Source organism: Vigna angularis, chromosome 2 (assembly GCF_016808095.1).
Source record: "Vigna angularis cultivar LongXiaoDou No.4 chromosome 2, ASM1680809v1, whole genome shotgun sequence".
NCBI classification, from domain to species: domain Eukaryota; kingdom Viridiplantae; phylum Streptophyta; class Magnoliopsida; order Fabales; family Fabaceae; genus Vigna; species Vigna angularis.
This window is the reverse complement of record NC_068971.1, coordinates 9397901-9420925: the sequence shown is the minus strand read 5'-3', so window position 1 is coordinate 9420925 and position 23025 is coordinate 9397901. Positions and strand designations below refer to the sequence as shown.

At 28.7% G+C, this 23025-nt stretch overlaps 1 protein-coding gene across 8 annotated transcripts; it reads left to right on the top strand.

The window, feature by feature from the left end:
• Positions 1-11307: 11307 nt before the first annotated feature.
• Positions 11308-21128, top strand: LOC108328954 (receptor-like protein 13). Of its 8 annotated transcripts, XM_052872387.1 has the most exons (14): positions 11358-11525; positions 11636-11692; positions 11803-11946; positions 12150-12308; positions 12464-12625; positions 12698-12847; positions 12937-13020; positions 13150-13305; positions 15258-15413; positions 15808-15963; positions 18053-18127; positions 18361-18513; positions 18601-18750; positions 18887-21128. In XM_052872387.1, exons 1-14 carry the CDS (start codon positions 11480-11482, stop codon positions 21055-21057), a joined length of 3819 nt encoding a protein of 1272 aa, XP_052728347.1. In that variant the 5' UTR covers positions 11358-11479; the 3' UTR covers positions 21058-21128. The 8 variants fall into 8 exon arrangements, with proteins under 8 accessions (XP_017418371.2, XP_052728346.1, XP_017418374.2 ...); XM_017562882.2 differs by having other exon boundaries at positions 11308-11692; XM_052872386.1 differs by lacking the exon at positions 12464-12625 and having other exon boundaries at positions 11308-11692.
• Positions 21129-23025: the final 1897 nt, after the last annotated feature.

Below are 23025 nucleotides of genomic sequence, written 5' to 3'. Positions count from 1 at the left end.
ATATTGGATTTGTTCATCTCTTAACATTTTCAACTCATTGGTGACCATGGCATTGTGCAGTTCTCTTTGAATCTTTTCTTGCCCTATTTTCCTTTCAATCTCAGTGAGTTGATTGACAAGAGTTTGAAAACAAATTTGATCTTTAGGCCCCTCATTAATTCTAGGGGAGTGTCTTCCAGACATTTTATGAATTTAGGAATTTTCCTTCGGTAAAGACTAAGAGAGTTCACTTGAGGACAATATTCCAGGTAAGAGAGGTGGACCTTGTAGGTCACTTAAGTACCAAGTATTGCCTTGCCAAATATATCCTTAGTTACTTACTAAAAGTCCTTAAATCAAAATCACTTCTAAATCCACTAAATATATGGAGATACAAACAAACACAAAGAAAGAAAACCTTAAACTCTAAAGTCGGACTCTAAGGCTTCCTATGCGAAACTTGTAAAATTTAAAAGAAATTAAAGGTGAGGTCTCCTAGGTGAGGCTTAGAATTTTTGGATCTAAGACACACTCACCGTCTACCAATTTTAAAGTGATGAGACTTTAAGTCAAGTTAGCAAATGAGGGAAGAACACTTATGAGCTCTTCCACTTCACTTGCTTGAAATGGCCAACTTACAAGAATGGAAAAGAAAATCAACAAAAAAAAAATAATGTGGGGAAAAAACACAAAGGTAGTTTAATGTAGCAGCTTTGGTTGCTCTCAAACAAGTAATTAAATAGAAATGATTCATGCAAATCTTTCAGCTGCAGAGTGACTCTCTCCTATGCTGTGACCGTGAAGAAAATCTGCTATCAGTTGCAATATTTTTGAATTGCTGCAGCAGCACCAATCTACCACACCGTCAGCTTTACCTTTTTGGCTTGTATAATCAATCTCCTTACTTCCTTTGATGCTTCCTTGTATGTATGGAGTCTGAGTTGTAACACACCTACACAGCAGTCCAGTTCAGAACTTACAGTATCTCCTCATACTGCCAGTAATTACCAAGAGATTGACACCAACACATAACCTTTTATCAAACAGGTTATGTGCAAGAATTCCAAAAAGTTTAAAATCAATGAATTAAGCATGTGGTAATCACGGTAGCACTTCAAATGGATCCTAAGAATAGTTCTAGAATAGATTGGACACACAACAATGACAATGAGCTAGCAATTGGATAAAAAAAACAGTGTTCGGCACATATCACAAATTGTTTGTGAATTTGCCTCAAAGAGTAGTCAACAAATTATGCAGAAATGGAAAAAATGTTGTTTCAACTTTATGATATTTTGGATTTTGTTTCTCTGATATTTTGGATTTTGTTTCTCAACTTTATGTTATGGAACCAAGCTTCTACTACATCCAATTGTATTAGCTAATCAAACACCTTTTTTGTGACAATTCCACCAAGTGACTGCACTGCTACTGTTTTTAAATAGAATTTTGACCCAATAATTTAACTAATCACATATACTTTTTGCATAGAACAGCAACTGACAAGCTTTAATTCATTCAAACATGTTTAAATGATTAAAACAAACTTGTTGAACCACAATTTGATCCAAAATTCTTTATATATCCAAAATTGAGTACAGCAGTTTTGATGCAAGCAATTTGAAGCAACTGTGATAGTTAAATTTTGCAAATAGCAGTGATTAAGCTTAGACAGCACAACAATGCACTTAAGACAATCAAAGAAATTTGCTCAGGATGGCAGGATATGATTTAGATGGCTGGACATGATCTAAAACATTCAGCCACTGGACACGTAGAAAGGAATGACTAAGCCAATTGCAGCTCGGTTAACTGCTAGTATCAACATATCATGACCTTGCACAATCATTCCATGCTTAAAACCATATTTCTATGGCTAGTTTCCATGTAAACCAAACAATACTTATGCAGAAACTAGTCTCATAGCAGTTACAACCAATGAAACAATAATTTCAAATTTTCAAAATATATGCAGAGTGTTCTGTATTGATATACTGGACTCTCCAAACTTTGTTACCAATTCATGCACATGAGCTCATCATCCCAATTGTCATTGCTCATATATTATGCAGAAGAACATGAATCTCATAGAGTTTCTAGTACAGATGCAGATTACACGGTTACTTAACCAGAATTTTGACAAAATTGGGATTGCACGTAACATATGACATAACAGAATGGATGTTCAAATTAAAATGACTCAAACATAAAATTCAACCGATTAAAAATGAAAAGACTGAAGCAATAAAACAATAGCATGGTTCAAAGACTCAAAGATCCTAAAGATATGAAAAAAAATCCAATGAAACAGGAACAGGACAATAGAGACAGTTAAGGAATGGTGATGACAGAATCTAAATTCTAGAATGAAGAACTTATCTCACGGATCCAACAACCTTGCTCTGAATACCACTTGATGACTGACGCATGGTGGTTGATCTACTGATCCGAGAGAGTTGGGTCAGACTGAACTGTACTGGATTTCGAGAAATGCACATCGAGATTCAACTAAAAGTGCTTCTCGGTAGTTCCATTAGAAAGATGGAAAATGTGGTCATGGCAGCGGAAGAAGTGTACTGAGAGGTTAATAGAGATGTAAGCTATGCTTAGTGAATGACTACAACTCAGGTAACCGTCCATACAAGGAAGGAAGTTGCAGGGAAGATTTAAGCAGGTAATGACTTTCGGAGGGAAAGTTGGCAAAAGCAATTCTCAGCAGAAATTTCATTCATCCAAAAGTATTTTTACAAAGGTAGCTGCCATGATTTTATAGGCTTTTCATGGAGCTGCAGTAAGGAACTGAGAATGGTGGATCAGCTGCCATGTGGTGGCCCATGTGTAAAATGTGAAAGTCTTCTAGAGAGACTTATTAAAAATGTGCTAAAAACTAAAGCAACACGTGATCTGGTGGTGTTGAGGGACGGAGGGTTCTTTTGTGGTGTGCTTAACAAAGAGTGGTGATGTAGCTAGCAACTTTGACAATCATATGGACAATTTTACCCCTTCTCTTGGTGTCTCCAAATTCCACTTAAAATGAAGGAAAAGAGTGTGCCCTGTTGTGTCCATATCTTCAAGCTCTTCTTGGATTCTTCTAGCCATACTTCTAGTAATGGGTCCATGTCCTAAGTCATCATGTAAAGTAGATTCTGTTTAAGTCCATCAACTAGTAATAAATTTTAAATTGTATATGAGGAAGGAGTTTGTAGTTTACCAATACTAAGGATTTTACCCTTATTATTGTCTCCATAAGTGACATGTCCATTGGTTTTATGAGATATGTTGTTGAATTTTGTAGCATCTCCTCTCATATTAGGGGGTTTCATTGATTCCTTAAGAATCCACTTGAATTTGCCTTTTAGAACACTCACATTTTTGTAATAGTAAGATTTTGATGCATGGCCTATATGGTTACAGTAAAAGCATGCAATTGATGATGGTTTGCTAATGTCAATAAATTTTATAGCTTTTATTTTGCTATTTTGTCCTATGTAATCAATTCCTTGTTTGTTTAACTCACTTCTTTGTGATCCTAGAAGAGCTTCTGAGTTGGAGCTTCCTAGGGTGAACTTGGATAGTGTTTCATAAGGTATTTTACTATTTCCATTTGACTTGAACAATGTTCACACTCTTGAGTACACACTTTGTTTCCATGTATATTTTGCCTAGGTGCATTTTCTAAGGACTTTTGTTTAGATTTCAGACTTTTCTTTTCCTTATCCAGATTTTCTAATTTTCCTTCTAGACACTTGTTTTCACTCTTAAGCCTATTATTTGTGTATTGAAGTTTCCTAGCCTCTTCATGCAGCTCTTGAAATGCATCAAGTAGTTGATAGTATTTATCTTCTATGCTTTCATTTTCAAGACTACTTATATTGTTTTCTGATGAAGTTGATCCACCTATCAAACATGGGTTTGTCTTTTCTTCAATGCTTTCACAAGATTCATTGGAAGTGTTGGAAGCATTGTCTTCCCAAGTTATATATTGTTTCTTCTTTTTCTTGTTTCTGCTGTTAGATCCATTCTTCTCCTCCAACTTTTGTTTCATCTTTAAAACAGGGCACTCTGGTTTTATATTTTCTTTCTTTCTATAGGACCTTCTATGCAGAATCATTGTTAGTTCTATTCACTGTCAGAATTTTCAGCCTCTTGATCATCTTCAGAGTCATTCTTTCTTGAGTTGGGTTGTTGGCTGTTCTTGCAGTTGATTTCAGGGGAATTGTATGTCTTTTCTCCCCTTCTTCTTCTTCTTTCAGCCTTCTTAGTTCCAGTTCATGTTCCCTTATTTTTCCAAACAATGTGGCCATGTTCATGGTGGTAAGGTCTCTTAATTTTCCAAACAATGTTTAGACTTTTTAGGATCTTGATGTTTAATTTTTCTTTGTCAAACGTTTTACCAAGGGCAAGGAGATGGTTGACTATGTGTGTAAACCTTTTCTGCACATCATAGATACTTTCTCCATTTTTCATTCTAAACATTTCATACTCTTGAATCAAGGAGTTCTTTGTAGCCCTTTTAACTTCATCGCTTCCCTCATGTGTGACATCAAGAACGTCCCACATTTCTTTTGTTGATTCACACACATAAATGGTATAAAATTCATCAATGGTTAGTGTAGAAGAAATTATATTTTTAGCCCTCACATCATAGTGAGCCCTCTTGTTCTCATATGGAGTCCATTCAGAAAACTCCTTAGGTTTAGTCTTTCCATCTTCAATCTTGGTTGGTTTATAGGGACCATTTATCATAGCATCCTACACACCCTTGTCTATTGATTCCAAAAAGATTTTCATTCTAGTTTTCCAAAAATGATAGTTCTCACTAGCAAACAGTGGTGGCCTGATTATGGATGCTCTTCATCAAAGGTTTGAGATAAATTGGCCATTTAGGATCTTGTTAATCGATTAAAATTTCAATTAACCAGCTTTGGTGCCAATTACTATAAAAGAAGCTCTCATATCTCAAGCCAAGAGAAAGTGAATTGGATTAATAAGTTTTTTAAATTCTTTAAAAGACCTTTAATCTTGAAATCATTAGTCAATGGTATTTGAATCAAGCAAGTAAAGAAAAGTAAAAACAAAATCAAGACACACCAAAATTTATACTGGTTTGACTCTTAGAAAAATTAAATTTATTTTTAGATTTATAAGTAATTCATACGTTGTAAAGTTATTTTTAATTATAAGTATTTATAAATGTATATTTTGGATTTTAGTTAGGGGGGTGAGTGTGACCTTTGGGTTGACGTGAAGTCGTCTTCTTTAAATATTACTATTATTACATACGTTGGATGAGTGATGCTTTCGTGATTAAAGGATGAAGACCGAATTATTTAGGAAATGAAAAGGAAAATGAAGACTCCTTATTTTCCTTTTTATTGAAAGCCGTGTGGTTTGAAAGATGTTGGAAGTTGTGAATGGAAAAGAGTGCACTGCAACTTCTCCACAGTGAGAGTGGCCCAAGTCAAGTTTGGCGACGAGTGGAATTCAACCAGACAATATATTAATTACTTAGATATTTTTGTCTTCAAATATTTGAAGATTCTCGACTTGTCATTTTGTGTGGCGGATGAAGGTATTAATTACAAAAACTTCATTGCTCTTTACTAATGATTTTGGTTTGATATAGTACAAGTATTTATTTTATATAATTATATATATAGTATACATATTTATCTTATACAATTAAAATTAAAATTAAATAAATAATAATTAATTGAATAATACTAATTATACATTGTTTCAATTTATGATAACCTAATATTTTTAAGTGTATAAATTATATTTTAGATTTATAATAATATTGATATATCTGCTTTTTTTAATTATAGAATAATTGTAGACGTATGTCTATTTTGGGTTTCACTTGGTGTTGGTTTTGGCTTATTAGTTGACGTGAAATCAATTTTTTTTCTTTAAGTCTTTATATGTTTTAATTATTATTATTAAGAAGGTCAATATATAATTATTTTTCATAATTAAAACTAATAATATATAATTACCTTTTTGTTTACAAAACGTACTTTAAATTTATGAGGGATAATTATTAAATATATAAATTATATTTATTTTAACATTTATAAGTAATTTAAATAGTGTAAATTTATTTTTAATTATAACACAATTGTTGAGAAATGTATGTTTCAGATTCATCTTGAACTTTGAGCTCATGTTATCATCTATAAAAAAGGTTTTCTATTTCTAATGTGTAATTATTATTATTTTTAATTTTAAACTTTTAGTATTTTTTTAAAATTCATATAATTAATAATAATAAAATAATTACTTATATTTATATTTTTAATAGAGGAGATTATATATATATATATATATATATATATATATATATATATATATATGGGGTTTGTTAACGCGCTTGTTTTTACATTTTAGCAATGTTTACCGGATTTTAGTAGGCAAAAATAATATATAATGAATTCTAACTTTTAAGGTTAAAAGTATTTTAATAATTTTCATTTTCAAAACTAAAAAAGAAAAAAAGAAACCCCTCAAATTGTTACTCACCTCCCTCGTTCTCTCGATCCTTGCTATTTCATCTCTCTCACTCCAACATTTTCTCTGTTATCCTATGGTAGTCCAACTGAAAAAAAATCAGAAACATTGACGGTTAAACAGTCTTACAAAAAATGATTTTATAATGAGTTTTCATTTTATAATTTTTGTGTTATCTAATTTTATCCAATTTTCACAAGCATAAAAGAATCGGTAATTAATCTGGAATTTTATCGTAACAACTTTTTTAAAATTTATTCAATTATTCATAATGAAAATATTATTTACACAATAAAATAATTATCTATAAAAAAATTATTCTTTTTTATAATTATCTTTTATAAACATTATTTTATAATTTATTGATGCTTTTATTTTAATAATTAAAAATTATTTTATAATTTAATAAATTGGAAAATTATAAAATTAAAAAGTATAAATTAAATCTGGTGGAATAAACACTCCATAAAATTTTCTCGTTCAAATAAGCATTATTATTCATATATTAAAAAAAAGAATGAATATATTTTCATTAGTTTCTTTAAACCACTGTTTTTTTTATAGAAATGAATTAAATGTGGTTAAGGCTTATTCTGTTTAAGATTCTGATCGATATATATATATATATATATATATATATATATATATATATATATATATAGACTTTATTATTGTAAATCTACAATTATTCTATAATAGTCAAATATATGAGAGACAAACTCAAAAGGTTTGAGAAAAAGAGAGAAAAAATTTAGAAAAAGTTGTGAAAAAATTAGGATTCTTGTAAAATAAAACTCAATTAATAGAAATACCTATTTATATTATAATTTTTGTTAATAAAATAATTGAATATCACTATCTTTTTTTAGTTTTCAGATCCTTACATAATGAAATTAATAAATAAATAATCTTATAATTAAAATGTATGATAAATAAATATTATTAATATATATAAACTATATTTTAAATTTAATAATTTATATAAACGTAATTTCTTTTAGTTATATCATAATTATTCAGACATGTCCATGTCTATCTTGATGTAAGTGGGTGGTGGATGAAGTCAAGTCATCCTTTTTTTTTTTTTTCCTTCGTCTTTGTATGTTTTAACTATTAATATTTATTTTTAATAAATAAAATCTATAATTGATAAACAGTTTCATTGAATGCTTTGTATTATGATTAAAAAAATAATAAATATTTTTTTTTAAATATGAGTTGTGTTTTCAACAAAATTTCATATATGAAATTTTATTTTATTAACTATAACATAATTACTGAATTATGTTTATCGTGCATTCTACGTGAAGATGATTGTGACTTTTGGTTTGATAAGTCACCTTTCTTTGTTTTTGGATGTACTAAATAATAAGCTATACTTTTATATATATATATATATATATATATATATATATATATATATATATATATATATATATATATATATAATTAAAATTAAATAAATATTAATTATACTATGTTGAAATTTATGATAATCTAATATTTTTAAGTGTATAAGTTATATTTAAAATTTATTAGAAATAATATATATTAATATGACTTTATTTTTAATTATAGCATAATTGTAGATGTATCTCTATTTTGGGTTCCACTAGGTGCTGGTTTTGGTCTATTAATTGACGTTAAATCAATTTGTTTTTTAATTTTTTATGTCTTTATTTGTTTCGATAATTATTAATAAGCAGGTATATATATAATTATTTTTTATAATGAAAATTAATAATAAATAATTACTTTTTGTGTACAAAACGTATTATAAATTTATGAAGGATAGTTATCAATTATATTTATTTTAACATTTATAAGTAATTTAAATAGTGTAAATTTAATTTTAATTATAACATGATTATTGAGAAATGAATATTTCGGATTCATATTGACCTATGTTTGAGCTAAGTTATCATCTATAACGTTGGAAAAAAAGGTTTTCTCTTTTTAAAGTGTAAGTTTTTTTAATTTTAAACTTTTTGTAATTATTTTTTAAAATCCATATAATTAATCATAATAAAACAATTATTTATATTTATATTTTTAATAAAAGATATATATATATATATATATATATATATATATATATATATTCAATTTTATCCAAACAATTTTTTAAAATTTAAATAATTATTCATAATGATATTTTTTACATAGTAAAATAATCATCTATAATAAAATTATAAAATTTATTCACTTTTATAAGTATCTTTTATAAACATTATTTTATAATTTATTGATATTTTTATTTTAATAATTAAAAATTATTTTATAATTTATTGATATCAATAATCCAAAACCCATGTTTTACAAGAGAAAAACACACTTATTGATACCAATTGAATAAGAGTTACTAATTCCTAAAATGGAACCGTCTTCAATTCCCAATTTCACAAAACAACATTTATCATAATCATCAATTTGATTCACATTCTCAACCAATCAATTCATTCCAAACATAAAATCCAATTAACCCAAATCATAATTAAACTAGAATACCATTAGAAGACAATCAATTTTAAATATCTAACTTCCCTTACCCATACACTACTCTTCACCAACAAATTTACAATATCAAAGAATCGTACTCCTAAATCAAACAAAACCATAATACATGTTAAATTAAATTTATCATATGAGCAAATTCACCAATCAACACATTTGTCAATCTCAACAGAGCTTTTTAAATATCTAGCTTCCATTACATTGGTTAAATAACTCTTTAACTCAAAGTTGTTCCTTAGAGCTCTATTTTAACTACTTACGCAGACAAAATATCTCATGTATAACCATATCATTACGATTAACTAACCAAATATTAGAACCATGTGTGCCTCTAAATGCTAAACTAATTAAAAATTAGAACAAAAAGTGAACTTACTATATTAGAGATATTGATGAGTTAGAAGTATAGTCATCTCTATCATAAATCTATTGGTGGTCTCTGATTGTCAAACACAAGATAAAAAATCAAAAAGTTTCAGAGAATGACAGAAAATGTTTATAAAAGGTTTTAAAGAGATAGTAACTCTTGTAAGATGAAACTCGTTCAATAAAAATCTTCATTTATAATATAAATATTATTAATAAAATAGTTGAGTGTCAAAGATTACTACTTCTCTTTGTTATTTTCTAGATCCTTACATAAATAAATAAATAAATTATCTTACAATTAAATTTTATGATAAAATAAATATTGTTAAATATATAAACTACATTTTAAATTTAATAATTTATATTAATGTAATTTCTTATAGTTATATTATAATTATTGAGACATGTCCATGTCTATCTTGGATTGAAGTTGGTGGTGGATGAAGTCAAGTCATCGTTTTTTTTTTTCTTCGTCTTGTATGTTTTAACTATTAATATTTATTTTAATTAAATAAAATCGGTAATCAACAAACATTTAAATTGTATGCTTTATATTACGATTAAAAGCAATGATAAATCTATTTTTTTTAAATATGAGTTGAATTTTAGATTTCTAAACAAGATTTCATATTATGAAAATTTATTTTATTAATTATAACACAATTATTGAGTTATGTTTATCTTGAATTCTATTGAAGATGATTGTGACTTTTGGTTGGATAAGTCACCCTTTGGGTGGACTAAATAATAAGCTATACTTTAGTGAATATATATATATATATATATATATATATATATATATATATATATATATATATATATATATATAACTTTGTCTTATATAATTAAAATTAAAATTAAATAAATAATACTTAATTGAATAATATTAATTATACTATGTTTAAATTTATGATAACCTAATAGTTTTAAGTGTATAAATTATATTTTCAATTTATAATAAATAATCTATATTGATATGACTTTATTTTTAATTATAGAATAATTGTAGACGTACGTCTATTTTGGGTTTCACTTGGTGTTGGTTTTGGCTTATTAGTTGACGTGAAATCAATTTTTTTTAAATTTTTTAAAGTCTTTATGTTTTAATAATTATTAATAAGAAGGTCAATATATAATTATTTTTCATAATTAAAATTAATAATAAATAATTACCTTTTGTTTACAAAAACGTATTATAAATTTATGAAGGATAATTATTAAATATATAAATTATATTTATTTTAACATTTATAAGTAATTTAAATAGTGTAAATTGTTTTTTAATTATAACATAATTATTGAGAAATGTATGTTTCAAATTCATCTCCACCTTTGGATTGAGCTCAAGTGATCATCTATAAAAAAAGTTTTTCTCTTTCTAATGTGTAATTATATTTTTTTATTTTAATCTTTTAGTAATGGTTTTTAAAATTCATATAATTAATAATAATAAAATAATTACTTATATTTATATTTTTATCCTAACAACCTTTTTAAAATTGAAATAATTATTCATGATAAAATTATTTACGCAATAAAATAGTTATCTATAAATAAATTATAAAAATTAATCGCTTTTATAATTATCTTTTATAAACATTATTTTATAATTTATTGATGCTTTTATTTTAAGAAATAAAATTTATTTTATAATTTAATAAATTGGAAAACTATGAAATTAAAAAGTATCAAAGTAAATCTGGTGGAATAAAAAATCCTTAAAATTTTCTCGTTCAAATAAGCATTATAATTCATATATTAAAAAAACAGAATGAATGTATTTTCATTAGTTTTTTTTAAGCCGTCTCTTGTTTTTTTATTTTTATAGAAATGAATTAAATCGGGTTTGGTGCTCTAAAAATTAAAAAGTCACTTAGCAAAACTTACACATGGACTTTCTAATTAAAATTGAAAGTATAGATGCATTGGAACATAGAGTATGTATAGGTGATGCTTTCCTATTTAAGAGACGGAGAAGTTGTTGATTCATTGAAGAAAAAAATGAAGAGTGTGAGAGTGTGTTTCCTCATTTTCCTTTTATTGGAAACAATGTGCTGTGAAGGATGTTGGAAAGAAGAGAAACAAGCACTTTTGGGTCTACGTTTAGATGATTTTTTCATCCCTCGGAACGTCGACACAGATTGCTGTGAATGGTATGTCTGCAACTCCTCCACAGGGAGAGTGGCCCAACTCGATCTTTTCAATGTCTGGTGGAAGTCAACAGAACAATATATTAATTACTCGGATTTTTCTGTCTTCAAAGATTTGAAGAACCTCTCCTTGTCATATAACAATATAGTTGGTTGTGTTGGGGATGCAGGTATTCTTTCCTATAATTCTATTGCTCTTTTGCTTACTCAAAACTACAAATCTGTCTGTTATGTTTTATGGAATACTCATTATTTCAACTTTCTTTTACAAACTTTCCAGAGTTGCCAAATCTCGAACTCCTTGACATGTCTGATAACAAGCTGGATACTGCTGCCAGTATTATATCTTGTTTGGATGGCCTTCCATCTCTTAAGTATCTTTATTTAGGGGATAACAGGTTCAATACATCTTCATTAAACCACGGTGAGACTAGCTATTTTTTATTTTTTTAAGAAAATGACAACAATATTATTTTTAATTCTCATGAAGATCTTCTAATTTTTTATACTATATATATATATATATATATATATATATATATATATATATATATTTTTTTTTTTTTTTTTTTTTTTTTTTTTCACATTTGTTGGGTTCTTTCACAACTTTTGGTGTGTATATGTAAGTTTTTGAAAGTGTACCAAAGCTGCGTAGTAATCTGAAGGCCCTTGACATAAGGGCGAACTATTTGACTAATGACATCTTGCCATCCCTTGAGGGATTCACATCTTTAAAGGAACTGTATTTGAGTAGAACTGAATTGGACTCGGATCTTCACTTTAAAGGTAACTTTTCCATTTCATTAATAAGGCTGAGTAATAATGGATGATATTTATTTTAAGAAATGACAACAATATTATTTTTTATTGTCACGAAGATCTATATTTCTTTTTCATATTTGTTGGGTTCTTTGACAACTTTTGGTGCATATATATGTAAGTTTTTGAAAGTCTGTCACGAAAGCTGCGTAGTCTGGAGGTCCTTGACATAAGTGAGAACCATTTGACTAATGACATCTTGCCATATCTGGAGGGATTCACATCTTTAAAGAAACTTTATTTGGATGCTAATGAATTGGACTCGGATCTTCTTCACTTTGAAGGTAACTTTTCCATTTCATTAATAAAGCTGAGCATTTTTACGTTTTAATTAACGAAGGATATATTCCTTACAGGTTTATGGTCAAAATTGAGGAATCTTGAGGTCCTTGACTTGTCCTATAACAACTTCAACCAAACTGATATTGGCTATGCTCTTAGTGGACTCTCATCCCTCAACTCTTTATATTTAACATACAGTGGATTGAGTTGGAGATCAATTTACAGTACGTTCCCGTATACTTTCCATATTACAAATCTTCATCATTTGTTATTTTATGTTAGAAAGCATATCTAACAGCCTATAAATTGTTAGATATATCAAAATTGAGTTCTTTGGAGAACCTTTTCTTATATGGGAACGACTTGAAGGTGTCTGAAAGTATATTGTGGGGTTCAGGTTAGTTGTGATTAGTATTTGATAGCATTTTATATTTAAACAAGATATCACTCCCTTTCAACAAATGCATCCTTCTTATTATTAATTAGTGACTACTCATGAGTTGATGCTTTCAATTCTTTTTATCAGAGAATGAGACATTTAAATGGCCAACCAATTTACGACATCTAGACTTGAGTTTAAACTGTTTGAGCAACAAATCTCTTTCATCTCTGAATGACCTTCCACATCTCCAATATCTTGATTTAAGCTACAATCAATTAGAAGGAGCTGTAGATATAAGCGGTCAGTATTTTTATTCATTATTTTATTACAACATTAAAAAAAAATATAGTGATTACAGATAAGTTTATGCTTTCAGTTTTAAATATAGTGATTACAGATAAGTTGATGCTTTCAGTTTTGTTTTATTCTGAGTGAATAGACTCAACCACATGTTTCCATTTTGTTTTTATAAGAAAATGAGACAATTAAATGGCCAACCAATTTACAACATCTTGAACTGAATTCAAACCGTTTGAGCAACAAAATTCAAAACTTATTTTAAAATAAAATTATATCTTTTAGATCAAGTTATGTTATATTTTCTACTATCTTTTAGAAGATCACTTTTGATTGGAAAAAGATTAATAGTTGAAAGAAAAAAGTTTAGAAATTAGACGAAGAAAAAAAAAATTATAGAAAGATAGTAAAATTCGGAAATTTATATACTTAACATAATTAGAACTTTGATTTTTGTTATTTTTAAAACCATTTCTACTAAACATCTAAACAAATCTTAGAATCAATATATAAAGTAGTTGCTCGTTATTGAGTTTAACATTTATACAATGGTAAGAAAATCTATTTAATCGATCAAGTGATATATCATGGTTAATTTTATTTTTAAGATAATCAATATTTCAAAAGTCCATAAATTACAACACCAATGTTTATATCATAAAAGAAAGTATTACACTCTTATATAAACTATCGATTTATTAATTCATTATAAGAAAAGCTTATATTAGGATTGCGTTTCCACTTTATATGGACTATATTTTTATTATATTTGGATCATTCATCTTTTAAATTTTGAATTATGAGTGAAACTAAATTTCATTAAAATTATGTTTCAATTTTATTTAAATATTTGTGTTATGTTTTAATTCGGTTTTGAATTATGTTTGATTCAATTTGATGAATTATGTTTTGAATAAATTTATTTTTTATTTGACTTATGTTTAAATTTAATCTAAATTATTATATATGACTAGATAGCATTGTATTAGATATTATATAGTGCAAAGAGATAAATAATATCGATGGTCTGAATAATTTTTTCGTATTAGTTAATTACTGACGAAATTGGTTTTGGAAGTAGATAATGCGAAATTTTACACATAGGTAATATTAGCAAATTAATATGTCCAGTGTTAATTTATATCCAATGATGACCGTCTCGGGCATAATGACCACAAACTTGTACCAGCAACTAATTTACCTACATACGAGAGATTGTAAGTCTTACATAATGTCTGAATTACTGACAAAAACACATAAAAGTTTATTCAACATCTATCTGTGTTAACGTTGAAAGTTATACCTCGATTACAAATAAATTTGATTTATAATATATAATTTAATTTGCAAATCTTATTTTAAAAGATTGAATCAGCGTAACATAATTATGAGTTAAAATTTATCTTAATAAAATTTGATGTTTGTTAAATTAATTATTCTATCTATTATTAAACAATTAATTATCTAATTTCATATTTAACATGTATATACATTAGTTAAGGTGAATTAAAAGTTTAATATTGATTAGAAATAAAATTAACGTATAAAATATAAATAAATATAAAAGTGTTAGTGTACTCTCATCTCTCAACTTTTCAACATTTTATATTTAAGACAGTGGATTAAGTTGGAAATCAATTAATAGTAGGGCACCATATACTTTCCATATTACAAATCTTCATCGTTTGTTTTTCTTATTAGAAAGTATATCTAACAACCTATATAAATGGTTAGATATTTAAAAATTGAGTTATTTGGAGGTCCTTGAGTTAGGAGAGAACTACTTGAATGAGTTTGAAATTATATTGCGGTATTCAGGTTAGTTGTGATTAGTATTTGATATTATTTTATATTTGAACAAGATATCACTTATTTTGAACATTAGCATATGCATCCTCCTTATTATTAATTAGTGATTACTGATAAATTGATGCTTTCAATTTTGTTTTTATCAGAGAATGAGACATTTAAATGGCCAATCAATTTACAATATCTATACTTGAGTTCAAACCGTTTGAGCAACAAATCTCTTTCATCTCTGAATGACCTTCCACATCTCCAATATCTTGATTTAAGTCAAAATCAATTAGAAGGAGCACTAGATATAAGAGGTAGGTATTTTTTATCCATTATTTTAGGACATTCATTATTTATTCTAATGTTTTAGAATTAATATAAACATCCATATCAATATAAATATACTTTATTTTCATGTAAACATATTCGTTTTACATCAATAACACTCTCATCTCAACAATTACATTTTCATACTAAAGAAGTTGCACAAAAAAATTACTATTGAATTACTTTCATCTAAGATATATCAAAATAACATTTTAGCCTTAACTTTCTCAACTATTATGCATAAAATATACTTATAATCCATTATCATTTCTATATAATCAATATGTTTAGTAATATTAAACATAAAGATCTATGCATGCTCTTTATCCTTAGTGAATATTGATAAGTTGATGTTTTCAATTTTATTTTTATTTTTATCAGAGAATGAGACATTTAAATGGCCAACCAATTTACAACATCTAGACTTGAGATTTAACAGATTGAGTAACAGATTTCTTTTATCTCTGATGGGCCTTCCACATCTCCAGTTTCTTGATTTAAGCGACAATCAATTAGAAGGAGCTCTAGATATAAGCGGTCAGTATTTTTATTTTCTATTTTATTAAAACATTAAAAAATTCAGATATTATATTATAATATTTTAGAATTAATAAACATACATACACTTGATTACAAGTCATAACTAATTTCATGTTAAGATAATTAAGATTAAAAATATCCATAAACTACCGTATATATAATAGTTCATATTATAAAATATTGTAAAAAAATACACTTTTATTTAAGTAGATGTGACTCCTTTCCAATATGCATGCTCCTTATTTTTATTTGTAGTGATTACATATAAGTTTAGCCTTGTAGTTTTTAAGAGTAGATAAAATTTGCTTAATTATTGGTAAAAACAAATATGTATTTTTGTATTCTTTTCCTGTGTCACCGTTATCGAACTCATGTTGAACCACTCTTAAATATGGAATTTTATTCTCAATATTCTTCAACCTAAATACTTATTTATTTATTTATTGATTGAGTTTAACCTGATGTGGTAACGCTAATTAAAATCAAAATAAAATTGAATCTAAATATAATAATGTTAAATTCTAAATACAATCCAAAATTATGTTAAATTCTAAATACAATTCAAAATCACAATACAATTCAAATTATTTAAATATATGATAACATTTAGGAATTTTGGTTTTTTAATATAATTTAATATTTAGAGTTTATAATTAATTTTGTGAACCAAACCCAACTCATCACAGGTTCAACATAGGTGAGTTGGATTCTTAGTGGACCGGATTTATTTTGAATCTGTGTCAAAATTTGTAACCTTTTTTAACTTAATTTGATTCGAACCCATGATGAGTCAAATTGATTTATGAATTTTAATCTATTTTGACAGTTTCATTTGTTGATAAATTGTCTCATTCTTCTTTTTCTTCCCGTAGTCAATATGTTTTCTACTATTATAATCCGTAGATAACAATAATTTATATACAAATTTTATTTTGTGGATAATTTTATGAGAAATTTAACATTTTAAGTTACTCTTATTTTAACATTTATCCAATGCTAACGTACCTAAAAAAATTATGGTTAATCTTATTTTAATAAATTATAGTTAATCTTATTTTAATAAATTATGGTTAATTTTATTTTTAAGATAATTAATATTTCAAAAGTTAAATTTCAAAAGAACCGTTTGTATTATAAAAAAAGTATTAAAGATATAAACTATCGATAGTTATTTATTCACTATAAGAAAAGCATAGGATAACTTTCTTTGGATTATGTTTAGATTATATTTGGACTATTTATCTTTTATGTTTTGGATTATGGGTGAAACTAAACTTCATTAAAATTATGTTTCAATTTTATTTAAATATTGGATTGTGTTATGTTTTAATTTGATTTGTATTAAATATCATTCAATTTGATGAATTATGTTTAAATAAATTTAATTTAATTTAAATTATTATATATGATTAAATACTATTGTATTAGGTATTATATAGAGCAAAAGGGATAAATAATTTTGATTGTATGGATTATTTTTTTCGTACTAATAAATTACTTGACAAAATTGGTTTTGGAAGTAAATAATGTGTGTGAAATTTTACACATATAGGTAATATTAGTAACTAATATATCCAATGTTAATTTATCCAATAATGACGACTTGCATGCCGTGAATAACGAACACAGATTTCTAATAGCAACAATTTACCTACATAATGTGAGGTCCAATTACCCACTCATGACATCACAACACTCATAAATTCTCTGCATTTCTCATGAATGTTATCATCAATAACTGTGTTTTTCAATGGTTATTTGTCTAGTCTTTATTTCTTTATCAAATACTTAGTCAAAGTATTGCAACTCTTTTATGTATTATGCTTGCTAGAAAGATTTCTAACTATCATTTCTACCTCTTTTTTTCTATGAAAGTGGTGTAAGTAAATATAGTAAAAGTTAAAATTTACATTAATATCTTTCATCATAGTCAACTTTTAGAGGTTAAACTTAGACTAACTTTTTGGAAAAATAATACTTTTAGTTAATTGAAAGTAAACTAGTTTTGTAATGCTTCTGGGCGAAGAAAAATATAACTCTTCACATTAATGTTTGTTGACTTTTATTATTATTATTTTTTTTGCAGGATTATCAACTTCATCCAATTTGACGAATCTGTATCTAAGCCATAATAATATCCATAATTTTGTTACCCATCAAGGTATTAAATAAAAAATGATTTTAAATGGTTTAATTTATTGTTTAGAGACAAAGAAAAGATATATTAGATAAACTTATAATACTAACATTGTAGAATCCCATAATTTTCTCAAAGTTGGTATATTTACTTTGCACAAAATATATTTGTCACCTTCCTAAATGCATATATTATCTATCTCATTTAGTCTAATGCTTATTTACATTTGTTTTTAATTTAATTGACATATCTTTCAGGCTTAAAAGGTCTCAGTAGATTGTATCTCCTTGACTTAGATGAGAATATGATAGCTGGAAACAAACTAAGAGAGTCATTACGAGCTTTATCATCATCCATTAGAAAGCTTTCTATATCTTACAATAACTTCAAAGGAACAATTTTAGCTGAAGGTAGTAATATTAATGATTTTCACAAAGATAAATTAATTTCATTATTGTGTTACATTAAGATTTATATATATATTTTCTACTGCGCAGATTTTCATGATTTAAGTAACCTAGAAAGTTTGACATTGGATGGAAATAATAACATGGAGAATGAATTTTTCGAAAGTATTGGAAACTTGACATCCTTGAAAGCTTTGTCTCTTGCACACTGTCATATAAATGACACCCTTCCTGAAGCTGGTAATTATATTATTATTTAACGTTATTCATGAAATAGATGTTATATACCATTTTTCTTAGTTTCATTGAAAACTTTATACCTTTCTGATTATAACCTTTGTTAGATGTTTTCTTGTTTCTTCAAATTTTCATTCAGATTGGTCTAAGATGAAGAAGTTAGAAGAATTATATCTAATAGACAATGGATTTGAAGGATCTCTTCCCAATTCTTTTGCTAACATGACATCTCTTCGGATATTGGAACTTTCTCAAAATAACTTCATTGGAAGGTTTGATTCTAACATTGCAACACTTACATCACTTGAAGAATTTGGTTTCGAAGAAAACCAATTTGAAGTTTCTATTTCTTTTTCGTCATTTGCCAATCATTCAAACCTTAAAGTCATCTGGGGTAAAGGCAATAAAATCATAGTGGACTCACAACATAATTTGCGCACTTGGATTCCAAAATTTCAATTAAGTGAACTTAGCTTGTCTTCAAAAATTGAGACTAGCTCTTTTCGGCTCCCCAGATTTCTTCTTTATCAAAAAGAGTTAGTTACAATAGATTTTAGTAGTTTGAAGTTGGAAGGAAGGTTTCCTCATTGGTTGTTAGAAAACAACACAAAATTGACTGAAGTAACTTTCAGAAATTGTTCTATGACTGGTACTATGCAATTACCATTGCATCCCCTTCTTGAGTTGGAGAGCATTGATGTGTCTAGCAATACCATAATTGGTGAAATTCCAAGTAAGAATATCAGTTCAATTTATCCAAATTTGAAAAATCTAAACATGTCTAGAAATCACATCCAAGGTTCAATTCCGCGTGAGTTTGGCCAAATGAAATATTTGTCTGAGTTGGATCTTTCAAACAACCAATTGTCTGGAGAAATATCAGATGACATATTTGAAGCTGCACAACAACTCGTTTTGTTGATACTTTCAAATAATACGCTCGAGGGGCCCATCTTTACAATACCCGCTAATTTAGGGTCTTTATCATTAAATGATAATAAATTTAGTGGTAAACTTCCAAGCAATATTTTTAACACATCCATCATTTTTTTGGACGTCAGCAATAATCATTTGGTAGGAGACATTCCAAGCATGTTAACAAATTTTTCAAGTTTATCGGAACTTCGTATGTCCAATAACCACTTTGAAGGGTCCATTCCATTACAATTGACACAACAACTTGGAGATCTAAGATATTTAGATATCTCCCAAAATAATTTGACTGGTCTTGTACCATCATTTCTAAATTCTTCTGTGAAATTTATCCATTTGAGCAATAATCGTTTAACAGGATTGTCCAAAAAGATGTTCAATGGAAACTCTCCTTTAGTGATGTTAGACCTTAGCTACAATGAAATATCTGGCAACATTCAAGATATGATGCAAGACCTTAGTTATACAAAGTTGAATTTTCTCCTTTTAAAAGGTAATCACATCAGTGGGGATATACCTAAGCAATTATGTCAGTTGATAAATTTAACCATGTTGGATCTTTCAGACAATAAATTGTTTGGAGAAATTCCCCATTGCTTGGGGACAATGCCTTTTGATAATAAGAACCTTGATCCATCATTGAAAGCATCAAAGGGAAGCTTCGTTGTTGAAGAATATAGTGAAGCACCATTACCATCAGAGCATAAGAAAGAGAAAGCAAGTTTCAGTACAAAGAGAAGTACCCTTACTTTCACCGGAAGCATTCTTGCTTACATGTCTGGAATTGATTTATCCCTAAATAAACTGAAAGGAAATATTCCACATGAGCTTGGAAACTTGACAAGAATTCGAGCATTGAACTTGTCTCATAATGATTTGACTGGACAAATTCCAAATTCTTTCTCAAATTTGAAGCAAACAGAGAGTTTAGATCTTTCTTTTAACAAGTTGAGTGGCCAAATTCCTCCTGAGCTCAGTGTCCTAACCTCACTTGAAGTATTAAGTGTGGCACATAACAACTTATCAGGCCCAATACCTAAACAGACAAACCAATTTGCCACATTTGATGAAAGTAGCTACGAGGGTAACCCATTCCTTTGTGGACCTCCACTACTAAAGAGCTGCAATCCATCTTCTACAATTTTTCCAAAGAACTTAAGTATTGATAAAGACAATAATAGTTTGGTGGACATGTATGTCTTTTGTGTGAGCTTTGTTGTATCATACACATTAGCATTGTTAGCAACCATTGGAGCTTTATACATCAATCCTTACTGGAGGCAAGCATGGTTTTACAACATGGAATTGGTCAGTTTAAATTGTTATTACTTTATTGTGGACAATTTTTGTAGGTTTTGTAATGTGAGGAATATGTAGCATGAACCTTGTATTCCTAGGATATCTATTTCAAAGTTATTCAATAAAGTAAATCATGCCATTATTTCTAAGTTAAGATATGTATATAATAAATAAACTTTTACTCCATGTATTTCTAATTTAAATGAAACCTAACTCTAACCAACAAATTCATCACATTTTAACAACATACACTACTGGAAAATTTGGATTTACAGACGGCATTTTACCGAAGGCCTTGAAGCCGTCGGTATAGAGATAATTACCGAAGGCTTATAAGCCGTCGGTAAGGACCTCAATAACTTAAGTCAGAAATTAGGTTCTTCTTGCCCCAAATTCATTTTCATCAGCCTCTTCGTTTTGTGCGTATCCTCCCTCTCTTCACACACTTGCCTCCGTTGGTTCACGCTCTGTTAGTTTATCGGTGAGTCACCCGCGGTGGTTGGTCACGGTGGTCAGTGGTGCGTCCATCGGTGTTGGTGGTGCGTGGTGGTTTTGGGGAGTCCGGGACTAGGGTTCGTCCTAGATTGGTTCTTTCATTGAGGGCTGGTGGTGTGGAGGTTGAGGGACTTTGTCGGAGGTAAGTTCCACAGAACTTCATTCACACTGTCATGTTCATTTTGGTAAAGCTTGGACAGTGTTGAAGGAACTTGGTTGAGGGCTGTGTTGGAGTGACCGTTGTGGGGCGTTGCTGTCAAGGCTATCTCGGTTAAGGTAAGTTGTTTGTTTAAAAATTGGTTTGTTCAATCTGTATGATTTTGTTGTGGCATCAGTGTATGTGCTTGTTTGATTGAGAAAGATTGGTTTGTAATTGGAACGAGGGACCTCTCCCAGGCCGTAACTCTCTGGTCTCTGGAACCCTCTGCTACACGGCTCTCTCCCTTTTGTTATATACCAACAACCACTTCCTTGCTCTCATGCTTGCTGCTGCCGTGAGTGTGTGTGGAACTGACCATGACATTGTGCTTGCTGCCTTGCTCCACTTCACTTCTACACATGGCTCTTTTATTTTCTTCCAAGTAAAATGCTCCCTTCTGTGTGCTCTCCCCTACGATTGCTGTCTCTACTTTTCTGCCCTCCACTTTCTACGTGCACCATTTCCAAAAGAAGACAAATATTTGCTCATCATTACCAAATAAACAATTGATTAATTTCTTTTCTCTGTGCTTCCTCTGCCTCGAACGTGTGTTGTCCAAGGTGGTTGCTGCTGGATGCACCTTGCGTGAAGGTGATGATCAACTTCTCCTTCCAGCCGTGACAGTCTGAGCTTGGGTGTGGCAGCTGCTGCTTGCTGGACTTTGCTGGTGTTGTTGGTTCTCTTCTACACGTTACTGGATCTGCTGTGAAGGCTGTGGGCGTGAAGATGTTGGATGCGGTTGCTGCTACATTTTGTAAGCCAATAAAATAATTGCCTCCATATGGCTGGACAGCACCAAAAATAAATCCATGATGTTGTCTCCTCTATAGGCCCGTGAGCTTCTCTTCCATCTCAACTGGACGTGAATTTTCCATGAGCTGCTTCTCCAACCGTGACAGCTGTTGCACCTCTTCTTGCTTCCAACGAGCCGTGTGTTGGCTCTCTTGTGCACTCCAAAACTTCTTTAATTTGCAGTGAGAGGTGTGTGGTTGTTGGACGTGTAATGTGCTTCTCATGAGGGTCGTTTGCTTTCTTCAAAGATGGTGGGTGCTCTTTCTCCAAGACCAAGCCGTGACCAAACTTGCTGCTGCCTCTCAAAATCGTTTTCTGGACTTCCTTCTTGAAAGCAATAAAGAACCGAACATTCTTTCAATTTGTGGGCCATGATGTGCTTTTTGTTTTTCAATTGAAAGATGACTACCGTGAGGAATTGTTGCAGCTCCTTTGCACATTAGAAAAATCACATATATTATTTGAGAAAACCGTGGACACTTGCACATGTGGTCCCTTCTTCCATTTCAATTCAAATCATGTTCATTTACTTTCTCCAAGACCGTGTGTGTCACATCAAT

Excerpts from the sequence above, each read along its gene's own strand:
- LOC108328954 (XM_017562882.2), top strand. The coding sequence starts at position 11,323 with ATGCTTTCCTATTTAAGAGACGGAGAAGTTGTTGATTCATTGAAGAAA. Across the intron at positions 13,021-13,149 it reads AAGTATATTGTGGGGTTCAG|AGAATGAGACATTTAAATGG; the intron begins GTTAGTTGTGAT and ends TCTTTTTATCAG. Across the intron at positions 18,514-18,600 it reads AGGAACAATTTTAGCTGAAG|ATTTTCATGATTTAAGTAAC; the intron begins GTAGTAATATTA and ends TCTACTGCGCAG.